The sequence below is a fragment of the Mustela nivalis genome (genome assembly GCF_964662115.1).
Source record: "Mustela nivalis genome assembly, chromosome: 9".
NCBI lineage: Eukaryota > Metazoa > Chordata > Mammalia > Carnivora > Mustelidae > Mustela > Mustela nivalis.
Genome location: NC_139028.1, coordinates 119,278,455 through 119,295,603, shown reverse-complemented (window position 1 = coordinate 119,295,603; position 17,149 = coordinate 119,278,455). Strand labels below are relative to the sequence as shown.

The window sequence follows — 17,149 nt, the reverse complement described above, 5'->3', positions numbered from 1 at the left end:
GCCAGCCCAGCTCTCCAGAGGAATTCTGTTTGTTCAGTGATTCAGATAAATAAACACACACACAAAGGTTTCAAATCAGGGCAGCCCCACCAGAAAACCAAATTTACTCTCGGCTCCCCTTCTCTCTCACGGGAGAGCACACCCCTGACCCCTACCTAGCCCATCGGGCAGCGAGGGTCTCAGCCCACCGGGGCCAGGAGGCTGAGCCCAGCTGTGGGCACCGCGGACGGCTCTCCCTGGGGCCCCAGGGCCACGCAGAAGAGAGATCAGTGGTCCTTGTCCCTATGAGGAAGCGCCTGGCCAGGAGACACCCGGGCCCACACCTGCCCTTTGCGTCAACAGTGCCCGCAGATAATCCGGCCGCTATCAGTGGCTCCCAGAGCCCCAGCCCACTGCCCACTTCCTCCTCGGGGCTGCGAGGGACACGGCCTGTCCTGGTTGAGAAATCACTCCCTATCACCGGGACAAGCGGTAACCCTTCCGCAATGCCCGTTTTGCCATCTGTGACGCCAGCGATCTCAGTGCCTGCGCGGGGTGTGGGGGCTGGCCAGGGCCACTCCCACAACCCTCGGGGGGCGTCCTGGGCGGCAGGAATTTGGGCACTGCCAGGAGAGGTGGGCACCGCCCCATTAACTGCCGTGGTGTGAGACTCAATGTGCTTCGGGGGAGCCAAGATCCGGCACTCATTAAATATACAGGAAGTCCAAGAAATGGCAGAGCCTGGGTCTCATCTTCAACCTCACCCCCAGAGGGGAGACGGCCTTATGCCCCCCTGTGGGACCCTTGGCCCCGTGGGGCCCTGCTCAGGCCAGATCCTGCTGGGGGGGCTTCGTCCTCGCTGGGGTCAGCCTCGGTCCAGCCACCGGTGACAAAGAGGGCCGTCTGATGGCCACTTCCTGTCCCAAATCTGAGTGGCCCAGTGATAGCAATGTCAGCAAGAGCCCCACTCGGGGACACAGCCAAGGGCTGCACGCCACTCCTCTCGTCTGCAGGGCAAGGCTGGCTAGATCCTGTGAGGGCCCGACCCCATCTCCCTGGAGTCCAGCAAGCCCATCACTATCAGACCTGGGGCTGGGGTCCTGGCAGTGGCCGTGTGGTCCTCAGGGACCCCAGGGGAACAAAGGCTTCTGGGGCCACTGCCCTGGGCCAGGCCTTTCCCTACGTGTGTCCCTGGGCATGGTCCCCGTGCCGCGGGGTTCCTCGGTGTGTGACCTACTCCCTGCCAAGCTTCCCACGGACCCCGTCTGCAGAGAGGCCACAGCCAGCCACAGCCTCGCCCTGTCCCCATACCGCCGCTCCTTGAGCAGGAAGCCCTCTGAGAAGGGGCAGGGGGCAGAGTCACTGCCGGGCTGCTCCGGGGAACCCCAACCCCTCACCCTTCCACGGCCCCCTCCATAGACTTGGCCTTGGCTCTGTGCTTGGCCATTCAATGGGCGATGGTGGGGACAGGCTGGCCACGCACCAGGTGCTCAGAGGACAGATGATCACCTGAGAACTGCCCAGGGACACAAGGTCACAGGGAAGAAGGGCCCCGATGTTTGAGGTTAGGTGGCCAGTCCCACACCTGCTCTGACTCCAGCGGCCTCCCCAGGGGTCCCTCAAGAACCCCAAAAGCTGAGACGTGAGCAGACGCCAGGCCTGGGGCCTCCCTGGGTGTCCTGCTTGGACGAGAAAGTGCCCGGTAGCCCGGGTCCTGTGGTTCAGGTCGCGCCCCAGGAGGAAGCCTGGGTCAGCCAGGCTGTCTTGGACCCTGGCTGTGGTCACGGAGCAGCCCTGGGCAGTGCCTTACGGGAAATGGTGGGGGGTGAGCCTGGGAAGGGAAGTGAAGCCAGGCAGGGACCTCCTGTGGCCTGGAGGCGCCTGGGCAGCCGCTCCGAGCAGAGCAGTGCCTGCAGCTTCCTGGGTGGCCCGGCCTTGTGCAGGCAGGACCTATCCCCCAGCAGCACGGCTGTGGCTCGGAGGAGCAAGGGGTCCCGTGTGAACTCCGGCTTGAGTCCAGTGCCAGCGGCATGGACCTTGCTGGACCTGTGCCTCCTGCCTTTGGGGAGGCGTCTGTCCCTCACATCCCCTCAGCCAGGGGCCCGGCCCCGCCCACAGATCCTTGAGGCCCTGCCTCCCACCGTGCCCTGTCCTGCTCACCAAGCACTTGCAGCACTTTGGAGCCGGTCCGTGCACTCTGCCTGTCCCTGGGGACCCCGCTGCCCTGCTCAGCTGCGGGTGACCCGGTGTCCGGCTCCAAGGCCCAGTAGGGGAGCCTGGGGTGGGGGTTAGCAGCAGGCTCTGCTGGGGCCGCACTCACTCACGCCCGTCAGGCTCCTGCTCCTGCTCCCACAGGCTCCCCCTTGCTCCCCCACGGTCCCCCTGATGCGCGCAGTGCTCTCTCTCACAGGACCAGGGCCAAGTCAGGGCACGGGGAGGGGACGACTCAGAGACCGAAAACCGGGTTGGGACGGGCCCCTCCGTGCAGGAAAGATCTCGGAACGGCCCAGCCCAGGCTTTGCGCCTCCGTCCCCAGTGGGGACCTCCGGGTCGGGCCCACTTGCAGTCAGTGGAGCTGCTGGTCCGTGGGGCATGTGGCCGTCTCGTGCGGAGAGTTCAGCACCGTTTGCCCCGCCCCAAAGGACCTGATGCCCACACACCCGCGGTCTGGGGCCAGGTCTTTGCTGCGCTATGGGGCCATCTCAGCCCACCCGGTGGGGTGATTTTTGGGGGCAAGTCAGTGGGCACGGCTACTTTCACCCCTGGTGGCCACGAGGCCATGTGTGACTCAAGTTGCCCCGGGGCCCGCTGCCGCCTGGAGCCAGGAACCGGAACCAGAAGCCCAGTCAGGGTCTGAGGCGGTGCCAGGCTGGGGGCTGTACTGTGGGGCTGGGTCCTGTCGCTGCGGATGCTGCCCCCAGGCCTCTCCCGAGAGAGCGAGGCCCCGGCAGCCCCGGGGAGTCCGTGGGGTCAGGGTCCACAGAAGCAGCGAAGCTGCAGGGGTGGGGGCCACGGCAGGAGGGTCCCCCCAGGCCAGGACTGGGGGGCCCGCGGGAAGCCGAGCCCCACCTGGCAGCTATGCCCATCTCTGCCTGTCGCCGGCGGCTGGCCAGCTCCAAGCCGGTGCCCACTGTTTACCCGGGTGAGGGGAAGAGCAGGACCTGCCCCGCCCTCCCACGTGAAGCCACTGGGGCCGGAGCCAGCTCCTGGGGCTACAAAAGGACCCTGCCCACTCAGGTCCTTCCTTAGACGCTGCCCCCGGGGCCTTCTCCCCTCCCTCCGCAGGATGGGTGTCGCCAGCAGGATGCTGGCCCCGCTCTGGGCCCTGGCCCTCGCCCTGGCCTGTGCCCAGCACGTAGGTAAGGCTCCCACTGAGCGGCTTCCAGGGCTGGTCCTGACCTGGCAGCCCAGGGGCCCCCCACTTCCTGGGGTGGCTCTGGGGCTGGGAGGGCGGCAGACAGCTCCGCGGCCTGACCCCAGCCCCGGGGAAGCTGGGCTTGTCTGTGAGCGGTTCCCAGGCTGGACCCCGGCCCTGCCCCTTGCTGTCTTGTGGGCGCCAGCTTGTGGGTTTGGGGGTCCCTTGGACGCTGCGGGGGCCCACGTCAGGGAGGGGCCTCTGAGGCTGAGCCGCTCCCCTGAGGTGGGGGAGAGGAACCCAGCCTCTCTAAGCCCCCAACTGCCTCCCCGGCCGGCGGGCACGTCCATCTGTGCTGCTTTCCTGCTGCCTCTGCCCCCACCAGACCTCCTCTGAGCCGGTCCTCGGGGCCCTGGGACCCCTCACGCCCCAGGTCACCAGCTCATTTTCCCTGTCTGGGTCTTGAGAGGGCCCTCCAGGGGACCTCAGCCTTGGGGAGTGGGTGTGATCGAGAGGTCCACGCTGTGGGGACGCTGGGGAGAGGCTCCTGGACCCCCCGAGGCCCCTCCCACCCAGGTTTGCACCTCCCGGCCTCTGTGTCCCAGAAGATGGCTGGGTCCTGCACAGCTGTCAGGTGACAGCGTGCTCCTGGAGGAGCTGCCCTGGGTAAGGGGACAGCATTCCTGAGGCCCTCAGCACCATGGGGACCTCGGCGCGCGCGCCCGCACCCTACTGTCCCGGCCTCCTGCCTCCGTGTGTGGGGCCCGTCTCTGCTGGCTGCTCCTGGGGCACCTGCGTCACGGATGAGTGTGGACTGTCCCCTGCGAGGTCAGGGGCAGGGCCAGGCAGCCCCACCGCACTCGACTCCACACCCCCACATCCTCGCCCGGGGCCCTGGTTGTCTCCTGACGTGCTCAGGTGACCCGCAGCTTCAACCGTCTCAGGCTGTCCGTGCAGACATTCGTCCCTGCCCCAGGCCCCCCGCAGGGAGAACCCGCGTGAACAAGGGGATAGTAGAGGAATGCAGGGCTGTGGGTGGTGCCATGGGGTGGCGCCATGGTGGTGCTCGTGGGGCAAGCGGGGAGAAAGCTTGTACAGCGCGTGAGCCTGGTGCGGGCGTCGTGGACAGAGACTCCCCCCGCATCCCCAGCCCTGTGCAGGGAGAACCCCCACCAGTTCTGGGCCCTTCCGGGGCCCGTCCCTCTCTGTCCCCTGTCTCCTGGCTCAGGCCCAGCGCCCTCGCTCTTCCCGTAGGCCAGGCCCAGGGCAGCTCTGTGGAACACAGCCACAAGTCCCCAGAACTTCATGTCCCCCAGGAGCTTGGTGGTGAGTTGACCCCCACCTGTTAGTGCGGTCCTGCCCCAGCCCCTCGGGGCCAGAACTTGGGGGCCCGGAGGACACCCCAACACACAGCCCTGGTTCGTTGCCTGCAGCCCCTGAAGTCCCCTTCTGTCCCTGCGGCCGCTTCAGACAGGAAGGTCGATGAGGCCCGAGCTCAGAGCTCCGTCCTCCTGTCTCCCCGCAAGTCCCGGTCCCTTCACCACAGGTGTCCCCTTGGCTGGTGGGGGGCTCTCCGGTACACCTGTGCTGCCACGCTGGGTGTGTGGCCCTAGGAGAGGATCACTCCCCCCGGCTGGCCTCAGGGAGGCTCGTCTGTGCTTGGCCTCAGCATCCAAGGGGTCGTCCTGGGCGCTGGGCACTGACTTGACCCCGGGCAAGACCTCCGGGCAGAGTTCCGGGCCGGAGCGCTTGCAGCTGCTCGGGATGGCCCGGAGGGAAGGTCGCGGGCCTGTGGGGCCTCAGCTCCAGCCCCAGCTGGGCGTGGTGCCGGCAGGCTTGGCGGGGTCAGCAGAGACCCCGTGTGTGCAGGCGGCGTGACCCCGCGCCCTGTCCCCGCAGGCCACCCACTCCGCGGGATGAGCTTCCTGCCCCCTCTGAGGACGGCCCCGGTGGTGCGAGGTGAGAGGGGGCTGTGAGGCTGGGGGGCGGCTGGACGGGGTCCCGCTCCCCTCGTGGATGGGGGGTAAGTGCTGGAGAGAGGCTGCGCCCCCCTCGTGGATGGGGGGTCAGTGCCGGAGAGAGGCTGCGCTCCCCGAGGGCCTGGGTCCAAGCAGCTCCTCCCTGCCGTCCGCACCCCTCAACCCCGGGGCAGCTGCGTCCCCGGCCCGGGGCGTAGTCCGGCAGCCTCTGGCCCTCCTTGGCCCGCAGCCCGGAACCCCGCGCACAACGGGCGCGTCTGCAGCACCTGGGGCGACTTCCACTACAAGACCTTCGACGGCGACGTCTTCCGCTTCCCCGGCCGGTGCAACTACGTCCTGTCCGCGCACTGCGGCGCCGCGTACGAGGACTTCAACGTGCAGCTGCGCCGCGGCGGGGAGTCCAACGCCACCACGGTCACTGCAGTCACCATGAAGCTCGACGGCACGGTCATCCAGCTGACCCAGGGCTCCATCCTGGTTAACGGCCGCCCGTGAGTCCAGGTGGTTGTGGGGGGCACATGGCGTCATGCCCGGGCAGGCCCCTGAGCGCACCCCCAGAGGCCTGAGGCTCTTTCCCTGCCCCGGGAAGTGGCCCCCTTCCTAGTTCCTCCGTGAGCATGCAGCTCTGGGGTCCCCTGTCCTCTCGTGCCCGTGGTGCTGTCTGTGGCCCAGCATTCCGGTCACATTCGTGCCGTCGGGGGCCCTCCCTGGCCGGGATTAGGCCCCCATAGCCCTGTCCCGCGTGGCCTCGGGGCCTCAGCCCGGCCCTCTCTCCACAGAACTCAGCCGCCCTTCAGCCAGTCGGGGGTCCTCATCGAGGTCAGCAACGGCTACCTGAAGGTGGACGCCAAGCTGGGCCTCGTCCTCATGTGGAGCCCTGATGACAGCCTCCTGGTGAGGCCGGGGCGCAGGGCCGGGGTGGGGGGGGGTCGCCAGCCCAGCGGCCTCCCCAGAGAGGGAAGAAAGTGCTCTGGGCGTGGGGGCTGGGGGACGGCCGGACCCCACTGCCTGGGGCTGGTGAGGAGGGGGCCAGGGAGCCTATCTCTCCAGTCACGGAGACCCTGGAGCGTCGGAGGCAGGGGTCCACGGCCTGTGGCACCTCTGTGGGGCCTGACATGTCCCTGTGGGGCCAGGCATCTGATGTGCGCCTCATTCCAGCTGGAGCTGGACCCCAAGTTCGCCAACCAGACCTGTGGGCTCTGCGGAGACTTCAATGGTCAGCCTGTGTTCAACGAGTTTCTCTCCCATGGTAAGCCCCTCCCCACAGCTGCCCATGGTAGCCGGACTCCTTTCCCAGTGCTCCCTGGAAGGCTGCACTTCCAGAACCTTGGGTCAGGTGTCCCTGGTTTGCACACGCACATGCATACGCAGAGCTGCGTGCACGCCCACGCGGGCACAGACATGTCCCCAGCACGCGTGCACACGTACCTCCCCGCACCCTCAGCACCGCCTCCAAGCAGACCTTCTCCTGGTTTCTTGGGCCTCCTGCTGCCAGGAAGGGAGGTTTCACGTGACCCACTGGAGTCCCCCACCCCCAGGACCCCTCGCCAGGCCCATGAAGCCCAGAGGAAGCTCACCCGCATGGGGCTGGCAGCCCCGGGGGACGCGCCTGCCCAGTCGTCGGCAGGGGGGCCCTGTGCGGGCTTGGCTGGGCTCCAAGGGCTGGGTGAGGTCAGGGTCACTCTCCGGCCCTTTGGGCAGCATGCTTCCCCGGGCTTGGAGAAGCCTCAGGCCTCAGCCCTCTGCCCGTAGCCCTGAATGACTTGGGTGGTCCCCCGCTTACTTTCAGACTCCCTGAGCACCTCTTCACCCAGCAGGGTGGTTGGGGGACGAGAGGCAGTGCGGACCCCTTGGGGAGCCTCAGGAGCCTCAGGGGCCTGGGGTTGTGTTCCCGCAGGGGTCAAGCTGACGGCCCTCGAGTACGGGAATCTGCAGAAGATGGACGGCCCCACGGAGCAGTGTCAGGACCCTGTCCCCGTGCCCCCGACGGACTGTGGGCGTGGCACCGTAAGCCCTGGCGTGGACGGGCCCTGCTCCTGTGGGGGCGAGGGGGGTTGGCGGCCCGGAGCCCGGGGGAGGGTCCCGAGCCTGCACTCAGTGCGTGCCCCCGGCTCTGCCCCCAGGGCCCCTGCGAGGAGATCCTGACCGGCCAGCTGTTCTCGGGCTGCCGAGCTCTGCTGGACGCCGGCAGCTATGTGCAGGCCTGCCGGCAAGACCTCTGCCTCTGCGAGCACGCGGACCGCACTCGCTGCATCTGCCCCACGCTCGCCGAGTACGCGCGCCAGTGTGCCCACGCCGGGGGGCTGCCCCCGGACTGGAGGAGCCCCCACCTCTGCCGTGAGTGCCCGTCATGCTGTCCCTCCTGAGCCGGGAGCTGGGGGCCAGCGATGACGCGGCTCTGTCCTCCCTCCACAGCCCAGACCTGCCCCCCCAGCATGCAGCACCGGGAGTGCGGCTCGCCCTGCGCCGACACCTGCTCCAACCCGGAGCACTCCCAGCTCTGCGAGGACCACTGTGTGGACGGCTGCTTCTGCCCTGAGGGTGAGAGGGGCCTCCCCGGGCATCCCACAGAGGCAGGCTGAGCCCCTGGGTCCGAGGAGCCCCTGTAGGGCGGGGCGACCTGGGCCCAAGGTCGGGTCCCCTCCACTGGCTCAGGGGTGGCCCCTGCCCGGCACCTGCCCCGTCCATGGCCTGCCTGCTTCTGCAGGGACGGTGCTCGACGACATCGGCCAGACCGGCTGCATTCCAGCATCCCAGTGTCCTTGCGTGTACAATGGGGCCACCTATGCTCCGGGGACCAGCTACGCCACAGACTGTACAAACTGGTAGGACCCCAGACCCTCCCGCCTACAACCCTGGACATGGCCTGGGACGACTCAAGGGCCGAGGCCCAAGGGCTGGCTGTCCTCTCTTCCTGCGGACCCCAGGCGTGCCCAGGGTTCTCTACGCAGACACCGCCAGGCGCCGGTCTAGGCGGGGATGCAGGTGGGCCTGGGCCGGACCTGTGTCCTCCGGCCAGTGCACAGGCTGGGGCTGGATGCCCCCAGGGGCGGCACACGCGTGGTCTCTACTGTCCACAGCACCTGCTCCAGAGGCCAGTGGAGTTGCCGGGAGCTGCCGTGCCCAGGCACCTGCGCGGTGCTGGGGGGCGCCCACATCTCCACGTTCGACGAGAGGCAGTACACGGTGCACGGGGACTGCAGTTACGTGCTGGCCAAGGTGGGACCTGGGCCTCGTGCCTACCCGGCAGCTTTGGGCCACAGCCGTGCAGCTGGCCCACCCCTGCCCGGGCTGCTGGGTCTGCTGCATCTGCGCCCCAGCTCCCGGCGCCACCCCACAGGGTGTCCAGGGGTTAGAGGCGGCCGGGGGCGGGCGCCTTTGGGCAGAGTGTGAGGACCTGTGTCTGTAGCCCTGTGACAGCAGCGTCTTCACTGTGCTGGGAGAGCTGCGGCGGTGCGGCCTGACGGACACTGAGACGTGCCTCAAGAGCCTGACGCTGAGCCTGGATGGGGGGCACACGGTGAGAGCAGACCCGGGCGTCGGGGGGCACGGTGAGAGCCGATGCCAGCTGAGGGGAGTCTATGTCCCTCATGGCAAGTGACCTCTGCCCAGGCCCTTGATCCTGGCATGGCGGTGGGTGAGCGGGATGTGGGCTGAGGACCTCCCGGCCCACAGGCCTCTGCATGAGAGTCCCCAGACAGAACCACTCCGGGAGGGGCACCGGGGCCTCCACACCCGCCCCACCAGCCCTGGAGGGAGGGACCAGGGCTTCACTGGAGCCAACTTCCCCTGTCCCGGTTTAGTTTTATTTTTATTTTGTTTTTCCAACTTCCCTATTTCATACATTCACTTGGGTTTTTACCGGAGAGAATGCTCAGCCCTCCAGGGAATTGTGGGCAGACCAGCTGAGCCTGAGGCAGAACTTGACTCCTCCGTCAGCCCCTCCTCGTGGGAGCTCGTGGCCCTCCGGGGCAGGGGTCCCGCTGGCACGTGTCCCGGGGCCACCCTGACCTGCTCCCTCCCTGTGCTCTCAGGTCGTCACGGTCAAGGCCAGCGGGGAGGTGTTCGTGAACCAGATCTACACCCAGATGCCCGTCTCGGCAGGTAAGGACGTGGGGCCTGCCCCCTTGGAGGGTCCCGGCCCTCCCAGCCCACTGAGGCCTCGTCCCCCGTGTCCACAGCAAATGTCACGCTCTTCAGACCGTCCACCTTCTTCATCGTGGCTCAGACCAAGCTGGGCCTGCAGCTCACGATCCAGCTGGTGCCCGTCATGCAGGTGTTCGTGAGGCTGGGGCCCGAGCTCCGCGGCCTCACCTGCGGTAAGAGGGGCCGCCCGTCCTGGGAGCGGGAGCCCACTCCCGGCAGCCGGGGCCCCCGGCGCCTCATGCCGGCCTCTCGCCGCAGGCCTGTGCGGGAACTTCAACCGGAACCAGGCCGACGACTTCCGGACCCTCAGCGGCGTGGTGGAGGGCACGGCCGCCGCCTTTGCCAACACCTGGAAGACGCAGGCGTCCTGCCCCAACGTCAAGAACAGCTTCGAGGACCCCTGCTCCCTCAGCGTGGAGAACGGTATGTGGGTCCCCGCGGCCACAGGCCTGCCCGGTTGCCGGTGACCCCAGGTCGCAACATCCACTCTGGCCTGGAGGAGGCCTTCAGGGGCCAACTCACCAACGCGTTTCCCAGTGTGGCCATGGAAACTTCCGGAAGAAGGAAGCAGTGTGTTGTGGGGGTGGGGAAACCTGTCCCGGCGTGCCTGCTGGCCACAGCAGGGGACGACTGTCCGCCTTGCTGACCGCCCTTGTTGCTCTGTCCGCAGAGAAGTACGCTCAGCGCTGGTGCTCCCGGCTGACCGACCCCCGCGGCCCCTTCGCCCAGTGCCACGTGGCCGTGAACCCGGGCACCTTCTACTCGGTAACGCAAACCCACCAGCCTCTCTGCTCCGCACGCAGCTGTCCTCGGCGCGGGGACAGGGGCTTCTCCAGGGTCCGGCCTGGTCCTGAGCTCCAGAGCTCATCCGTGCCTCCAGCCCTGTAACCAGGCATAGGGTCGACGACCCCTGAGGGCTTGTGGCCCACCAGGCCCTGGAGTCCACATGAGAAATCAGTGGTGGCCAAGATGCTCTGGGGTCCGAGGGCCGGAAGGGCTGGCCCCTGCCGGGTCCCCGAGAGGAGGGGCTGTTGTCTTTCTAGCACCCGCCTGGAGGGGGCTTGTCTGCGGAGGGCGTGGGGGCCCCAGGTGCGGGCTCGGGGAGGGTCCTAGCGGAGCCGGGGCGGCCGTGTGGGGGATGCTCACGGCGTGTGGGTGACGACGGCCCCTTCCCCAGAACTGCATGTTCGACACGTGTAACTGTGAGAAGAGTGAAGACTGCCTGTGCGCCGCCCTGTCCTCCTACGTGCACGCCTGCGCGAGCAAGGGGGTGCTGCTCCGCGGCTGGAGGGACGGCGTGTGCAGTGAGTGTCCCTACTCCCCAGCAGAACACGTGCTCCTGGGCTCCTGTCCCCGGGTGGGGCTTGGAGGGCTGGAGTGCCCGGCCTGGGACCCTGACGCAGGGGCAGGGGGAGGCGGGGGCGGGTGATGGCAGCCGCTCCGCCCTGACTGCCTCCTCCTGCCTGGCGTCCCGCAGCAAAGCCCATGGCCACCTGCCCAAAGTCGCTGACCTACCAATACAGCATCAGCACCTGCCAGCCCACCTGCCGGGCCCGGAGCCACGAGGACATCACCTGTGGCATCAGCTTTGTCCCCGTGGATGGCTGCACCTGCCCCAACGGCACATTCCTGGACGAGGCGGGCAAGTGCGTGCCGGCCACCAGCTGTCCCTGCTACCACGAGGGCTCTGTGGTCCCCAACGGGGAGTCGCTTCATGAGCGTGGAGTCATCTGGTAAGAGCCCCTCCTGGATGGGGCTGGTGGGCAGGGCGGCTAGGCCGGGGAGACCCTCTGACCACCCTCTTGTCCCAGCACCTGCACACAAGGCACGCTGACCTGCATCGGAGGCCAGGTTCCCACTCCAGGTGAGTCTCCGGGGAGGGAGGAGCGCTCGTGATCTCCAAGTTTCTGGGTGGACGGCCAGACCCCCACATCAGTGTGGCTGCTGGGTGTGGGGGGTTTCCCTCTTTGGCCTGATCCGCGCCCCCAGGCACGCCACGCATATGCACCATGAACACAGGTACACACTGGGGACACACGCGCCCCGCACACACGCACGTGCATCCCGCTGGCCGAGCCCCAGGCTGGCGGCACAGACTCGGCTGCTGGGACACGCCGTGTGCGGCCGTGACTCTCAGAGCCAGCCTGGCGGTGGGTGGTGGGACCCTGAGCAGCCTCTAACCCCCCAGTCTGCACTCCGCCCATGGTCTTCCTCGACTGTCGCAACGCCACGCCGGGGGCCTCCGGGGCCAGCTGTCAGAAGAGCTGCTTCACTCTGGACATGGACTGTGTGAGTGCCCTTTATGGCCTGGCGACACCGCGTGGGCATCAGCCCATGTGCCCTCGCGGGGTGGTCCCGGGAAGACCACTGCCTGAGGGCTCCCTGGGCTCAGTGCAGGCCGTGGTGGGGGCTCAGCGGTCGACCCCCAGCCCACTGAGCCGTGTCCCCTGCGCCCCACAGTATAGCCCCCAGTGTGAGCCTGGCTGCGTGTGTCCCGACGGGCTGGTGGCCGACGGCGAGGGCCGCTGCGTCGCTCCGACGGACTGCCCCTGCGTGCACAACGAGGCCAGCTACCTGCCCGGCCAGACCATCCGGGTGGGCTGCAACACTTGGTACGCGGTGGGGGGGCTCCCTGCCGTGGGGGGTGGGACCCCGGCCTCTAGGACCGACCACGGTCTTGCAGGGACCTGCCCCACCCCCATTCCCCACGCCCAGCTCGGGCCTGACTGGTGCCCCCTGCCCCCAGCACCTGCGAGAACAGGAAGTGGCGGTGCACAGAGGAGCCCTGCCTGGCCACCTGCGCCGTGTACGGGGATGGCCACTATGTCACCTTCGATGGGAGGCGTTACAGCTTTAGCGGGGACTGCGGGTACACGTTGCTTCAGGTACATGTCCCGGGGGCTGCCTGGTCTTCCTGTGGCCCCGCCTCCAGTGGCAGGACAAGCCCCCACCTCTTGGGGTATCCCAGCCCCCAGCGGCAGGACGACCCCCCACCTCTCGGGGCACCCCAGCCCCCAGCGGCAGGACGACCCCCCACCTCTCGGGGTACCCCAGCCCCCAGCGGCAGGACGACCCCCCCCTCTCGGGGCACCCCAGCCCCCAGCGGCAGGACGACCCCCCCACCTCTCGGGGTATCCCAGCCCCCAGCGGCAGGATGACCCCCCACCTCTCGGGGCACCCCAGCCCCCAGCGGCAGGACGACCCCCCCCTCTCGGGGCACCCCAGCCCCCAGCGGCAGGACGACCCCCCCCTCTCGGGGCACCCCAGCCCCCAGCGGCAGGACGACCCCCCCACCTCTCGGGGTACCCCAGCCCCCAGCGGCAGGACGACCCCCCCCTCTCGGGGCACCCCAGCCCCCAGCGGCAGGACGACCCCCCCCTCTCGGGGCACCCCAGCCCCCAGTGGCAGGATGACCCCCCCACCTCTCGGGGTATCCCAGCCCCCAGCGGCAGGACGACCCCCCACCTCTCGGGGCACCCCAGCCCCCAGCGGCAGGATGACCCCCCCACCTCTCGGGGTATCCCAGCCCCCAGCGGCAGGACGACCCCCCACCTCTCGGGGCACCCCAGCCCCCAGCGGCAGGACGACCCCCCACCTCTCGGGGTACCCCCACCCCCAGCGGCAGGACGACCCCCCCACCTCTCGGGGCACCCCAGCCCCCAGCGGCAGGACGACCCCCCCACCTCTCGGGGCACCCCAGCCCCCAGCGGCAGGACGACCCCCCCACCTCTCGGGGCACCCCAGCCCCCAGCGGCAGGACGACCCCCCACCTCTCGGGGTACCCCCACCCCCAGCGGCAGGACGACCCCCCCACCTCTCGGGGCACCCCCACCCCCAGCGGCAGGACGACCCCCCACCTCTCGGGGCACCCCAGCCCCCAGCGGCAGGACGACCCCCCACCTCTCCCCAGGACCACTGCCGTGGCAATGACACCACTGGGACCTTCCGCGTCGTCTCTGAGAACGTCCCCTGCGGGACCACGGGCGTCACCTGCTCCAAGGCCATCAAGCTGTTCCTGGGGGTGAGCGGGCGGCCGGGTAGGGCTGGGCCCCCCTGGAGGGACGCCTGGGAAGTCGAGCCGGCACAGGCCTGAGCGACCACTTCTGCGCAGAGCTTCGAGCTGAGGCTGAGTGAAGGCCGCGTGGAGGTGCCCGAGAGCGGCGTGGGGCAGGAGCCCCCCTACTCCGTCCGCCAGATGGGCATCTACCTGGTGGTGGACACTGCGGCCGGCCTGGTGCTGCTGTGGGACAGGAAGACCAGCATCTTCCTCAAACTCAGCCCTGAGTTCAAGGTGGGCCCCCGTCACCCCCCCGGAGGGCCCGCTCTCGCCCCAGACCGTGCGGGGTGGCAGGACAGACGGGAGAGGAGGGAGTCAGCGGGCAGGCAGGAGGCCCTCCGCTGCCTGAGCCATGTCTTGCGGCTCCCGGGACACCCTCACAAACGCGGGGCTCCTTCCCGTGTTCTGGACCCTGGAAGTCCCATCCAACTGTTCCGGGGCCCGCTTCCCCCGGGGGCTTTGGGGGAGGACCCCACCTGCCTCCTCCAGCTCCTTGGGCCCCAGGCGACCGTCCAGCCTCGTGGAACTGTCCTCACTCCTGTGTGTGCCCACATGTCCTCAGGGTCACAGGCCCCGTGTCGTCAGCCCACCCCCACCCAAGACACCCTCATCTCTGCTGGACCCCATCGGCAGGGGCCCTATTTCCACATGAGGCCACGCTCCTGGGTCCTGAGTCAGGACCTGTGCTGGTCTTTGGGGAACACCACGTAGCCTACAGTGCTGCCTCTCCTGTTCCCTTTCCTCCGGGAGGGGCACCACCATGGCCCCGTGGGCTGAGTGGGGCCGTACATGCTGAAGGTGTACTTGGGGACCCCTCCTCCTGGGGGTGGACGTGGGCCCCAGGGGAGCGAGTGGGGTCCCAGGAGGCAGGGTAGGAAGCTCGGGCCCCTCCGGCACATGCCTGAGCCCCCCGTGCCGCCGCCCCCCGTCTGCAGGGCCGGGTCTGCGGGCTGTGCGGGAACTTCGACGACAACGCCATCAACGACTTCACCACGCGCAGCCAGTCCGTGGTGGGCAGCGCCCTGGAGTTCGGCAACAGCTGGAAGTTCTCCCCGGCCTGCCCCGATGCCCCGGCTCCCCGCGACCCCTGCACTGTCAACCCATACCGCAAGTCCTGGGCCCAGAAGCAGTGCAGCATCATCAACAGCGCGACCTTCACCGCCTGCCATGCCCACGTACGTGGCCCTTCCCCGGGGACAGCAGCTGGGGGCCGCCGTTTAGACCAGCCCGTGGTCAGCTGCTGTCCCTGAGCTCTCGGGGACGCCACCCCAGGCTGGGACATACCACGGGCCTGACCCCCAGGAGCCCCAGCCCCCGAATCCGAAGCCTCTTTCCCCCGCCAGGTGGAGCCCACCAAGTACTACGAGGCCTGCGTGGGCGATGCGTGTGCCTGCGACTCGGGGGGCGACTGTGAGTGTTTCTGCACGGCCGTGGCCGCCTACGCGCAGGCCTGCCACGACGTGGGTGTGTGCGTGTCCTGGCGCACCCCGGACACCTGCCGTGAGTGTCCACGACACGTGGTTGGGAGGAGGGGCCGTGGGGAGGGGCAGAGGAGTGTGGGGTCAAGGCAGGTCAGCCATGGGCTGGACGGGAGGCTGTGGAAAGCTGGGTGGAATGGGGGAGTGGTGGAGGGTATGGTCAGGGGAGACGTGGCAGAACGATCTGGAACTGAGAGGGCTTAACAGAGCCCCTACCTCCCACGCTGTCGGAACCTGGCTGGACTGGGGTGTCGCTAGGGAGCTGCTCCGGCCAGAGCCCCCACCCCAACGGATGGCACCCCTGAGAAACCAGGGGACCTGCGGCTGCCTCTGACCATGGCATTCGAGGCCCCGTCTGGAAGGCACAGTGGAGGGAATGGCTTGAGAACAGCCCATGAGATGTGGGGGAAGGTCAGGGTGCAGGGGGAGCTTGCCAGGCCCGCGTGGGTCCCCGAGGCTGTCTTCCCGAGGGCAGCACTCTGCATGGGGCCGCCAGGTGGCTCGCTCCGGGTGGGAGCTGGCCCACTGAGCCTGCCCGCTGGCCCGCAGCCCTGTTCTGCGACTACTACAACCCCGAGGGCCAGTGCGAGTGGCACTACCAGCCGTGCGGGGCGCCCTGCATGAGGACGTGCCGGAACCCGGGCGGCCGCTGTCTGCACGACCTGCCGGGCCTGGAAGGTGAGGGCAGGGGATGCTGTCTGGGGGCTTCTGGCTGGGCTGGACACGTCCCAGCCCCTCAGGGTGCCTTTGTGGGTACAGCTCCACGCGCCCACTGTGCCGTGCGCGAGGCCTGGGGCGGGGGGCTGAGCCCAGGCCACGGTGGGGAGGTGGTCAGGCAGGCAGTGTGGCTGGCACTCAGCCTCTCTGGACCGCAGGCTGCTACCCCAAGTGCCCGCCTGCGGCCCCCATTTTCGACGAGGACCGGATGCAGTGTGTGGCCACGTGCCCGACCCCACCCCCGCCACTGCCCTGCCGCGTCCGGGGCAAGTCATACCGGCCTGGCACGGTGGTGCCCTCCGACCAGAACTGCCACTCCTGGTGAGCCGCACGCCCACGGGGCCTCCTCCTTCAGACTGGTGGGGGTGGTGTCACAGCCTTGAGGTCCAGAGGTCTGGCTGGGAGCCTCCCTGGTGCAGAGTGGGGGTGGGCAGCCCGACGGGTGGCGGGGGGTGGGATTGAAGCAGGAGCTGAGTCATGACGTGGAGCAGAGGCCTCGGAGAGGAAACGGCCGTCAGACAGTCACCGGGGTGTGTGGGTGTCAGACGCCCACCTGCGTCACTCAGAGATCGGAACGGGCTCCCGGAGTGGGTGTGGCCTCGGGCTCCGTGTGCCCCGGCGGGGCTGCGGGGTGACCCCGGCGCGGCAGGGGTGCCCTACACCCACCCCCCCGGCTCACTTCCTCCCTCCCGCCACTAGCATTTGCACCGAGAATGGCGTGCAGTGTGCCTACGACTCTGAGGGTGAGCGGCGGGGGGCCTTCCTGGGGTCTGGATTCTTGGGGTGCCCACCTCCCCCCAGCCCCTGACGTGCCTGGGCTCGTCCTCACAGCCTGTGTCTGCATCTACGACGGACGGCACTTCCGACCGGGGGACGTCATCTACCACACGACGGACGGCACAGGGGGGTGCCTCTCTGCCCGCTGCTCCGCCAACGGCACCATCGAGCGGGGCGTCTCCCCCTGCAGCGCCACCAGCCCCGCCCCACCAACCACCTTCTCCTTCTCCACGTCCGCACCCGGTAAGGCAGGCGCACGGGGGCACCGTGCAGGGCTGTCTCTCTCCCGAGAAGGCAGGAGCCTGCCGTCCCTGGGAAGGGCCAGCTCAGCCCGTCCCCTGGCAGGACGGCTGTGCTCAGGGGCACAGTCAGGACTAGGGCCCCCGGCAGAGGGCGGAGGCCGGCCTCTGGGAGGAGGTGCACGGAGTGTCAGGCACCCTGACTCCTCTCCCTCCTCTGGGGCACCCTAGAGCCTCATCGGACCTTCCCGTAGGAGGGCTGGTCCTGCGCAGGGCCTGCGGAGCGGGCTTTCCCTACCTGAGCGCCCCTCACCAGCTCATTCAACTGCTGAGGGCTGCACATGCGCCCCGTGCCACACGTGTCAAAGGGACTTGGTGCTCCCACCCCGCCAAGCTCCGTCGCGAGTGGAGATAGCCGCACA

At 68.7% G+C, this 17,149-nt stretch overlaps 1 protein-coding gene across 1 annotated transcript in view; it reads left to right on the top strand.

The window, feature by feature from the left end:
* Positions 1–3,232: 3,232 nt before the first annotated feature.
* MUC5AC (mucin 5AC, oligomeric mucus/gel-forming) overlaps positions 3,233–17,149 on the top strand; it is a 29,517-nt gene continuing 15,600 nt past the window's right edge. Inside the window, exons 1-30 of the mRNA XM_082682476.1 lie at positions 3,233–3,338; positions 4,589–4,660; positions 5,234–5,293; positions 5,543–5,804; positions 6,093–6,207; positions 6,472–6,562; positions 7,211–7,320; positions 7,437–7,650; positions 7,729–7,854; positions 8,021–8,138; positions 8,394–8,532; positions 8,723–8,833; positions 9,348–9,417; positions 9,495–9,632; positions 9,718–9,882; positions 10,130–10,224; positions 10,637–10,763; positions 10,937–11,192; positions 11,271–11,323; positions 11,648–11,748; positions 11,920–12,071; positions 12,206–12,344; positions 13,370–13,480; positions 13,571–13,750; positions 14,452–14,691; positions 14,860–15,016; positions 15,544–15,672; positions 15,870–16,032; positions 16,411–16,454; positions 16,543–16,731. Of these exons, the coding sequence (XP_082538602.1) occupies positions 3,266–3,338; positions 4,589–4,660; positions 5,234–5,293; positions 5,543–5,804; positions 6,093–6,207; positions 6,472–6,562; positions 7,211–7,320; positions 7,437–7,650; positions 7,729–7,854; positions 8,021–8,138; positions 8,394–8,532; positions 8,723–8,833; positions 9,348–9,417; positions 9,495–9,632; positions 9,718–9,882; positions 10,130–10,224; positions 10,637–10,763; positions 10,937–11,192; positions 11,271–11,323; positions 11,648–11,748; positions 11,920–12,071; positions 12,206–12,344; positions 13,370–13,480; positions 13,571–13,750; positions 14,452–14,691; positions 14,860–15,016; positions 15,544–15,672; positions 15,870–16,032; positions 16,411–16,454; positions 16,543–16,731 (4,000 nt within the window). The 5' untranslated portion in view covers positions 3,233–3,265. The remainder of the gene's footprint in view (positions 3,339–4,588; positions 4,661–5,233; positions 5,294–5,542; positions 5,805–6,092; positions 6,208–6,471; positions 6,563–7,210; positions 7,321–7,436; positions 7,651–7,728; positions 7,855–8,020; positions 8,139–8,393; positions 8,533–8,722; positions 8,834–9,347; positions 9,418–9,494; positions 9,633–9,717; positions 9,883–10,129; positions 10,225–10,636; positions 10,764–10,936; positions 11,193–11,270; positions 11,324–11,647; positions 11,749–11,919; positions 12,072–12,205; positions 12,345–13,369; positions 13,481–13,570; positions 13,751–14,451; positions 14,692–14,859; positions 15,017–15,543; positions 15,673–15,869; positions 16,033–16,410; positions 16,455–16,542; positions 16,732–17,149) is intronic.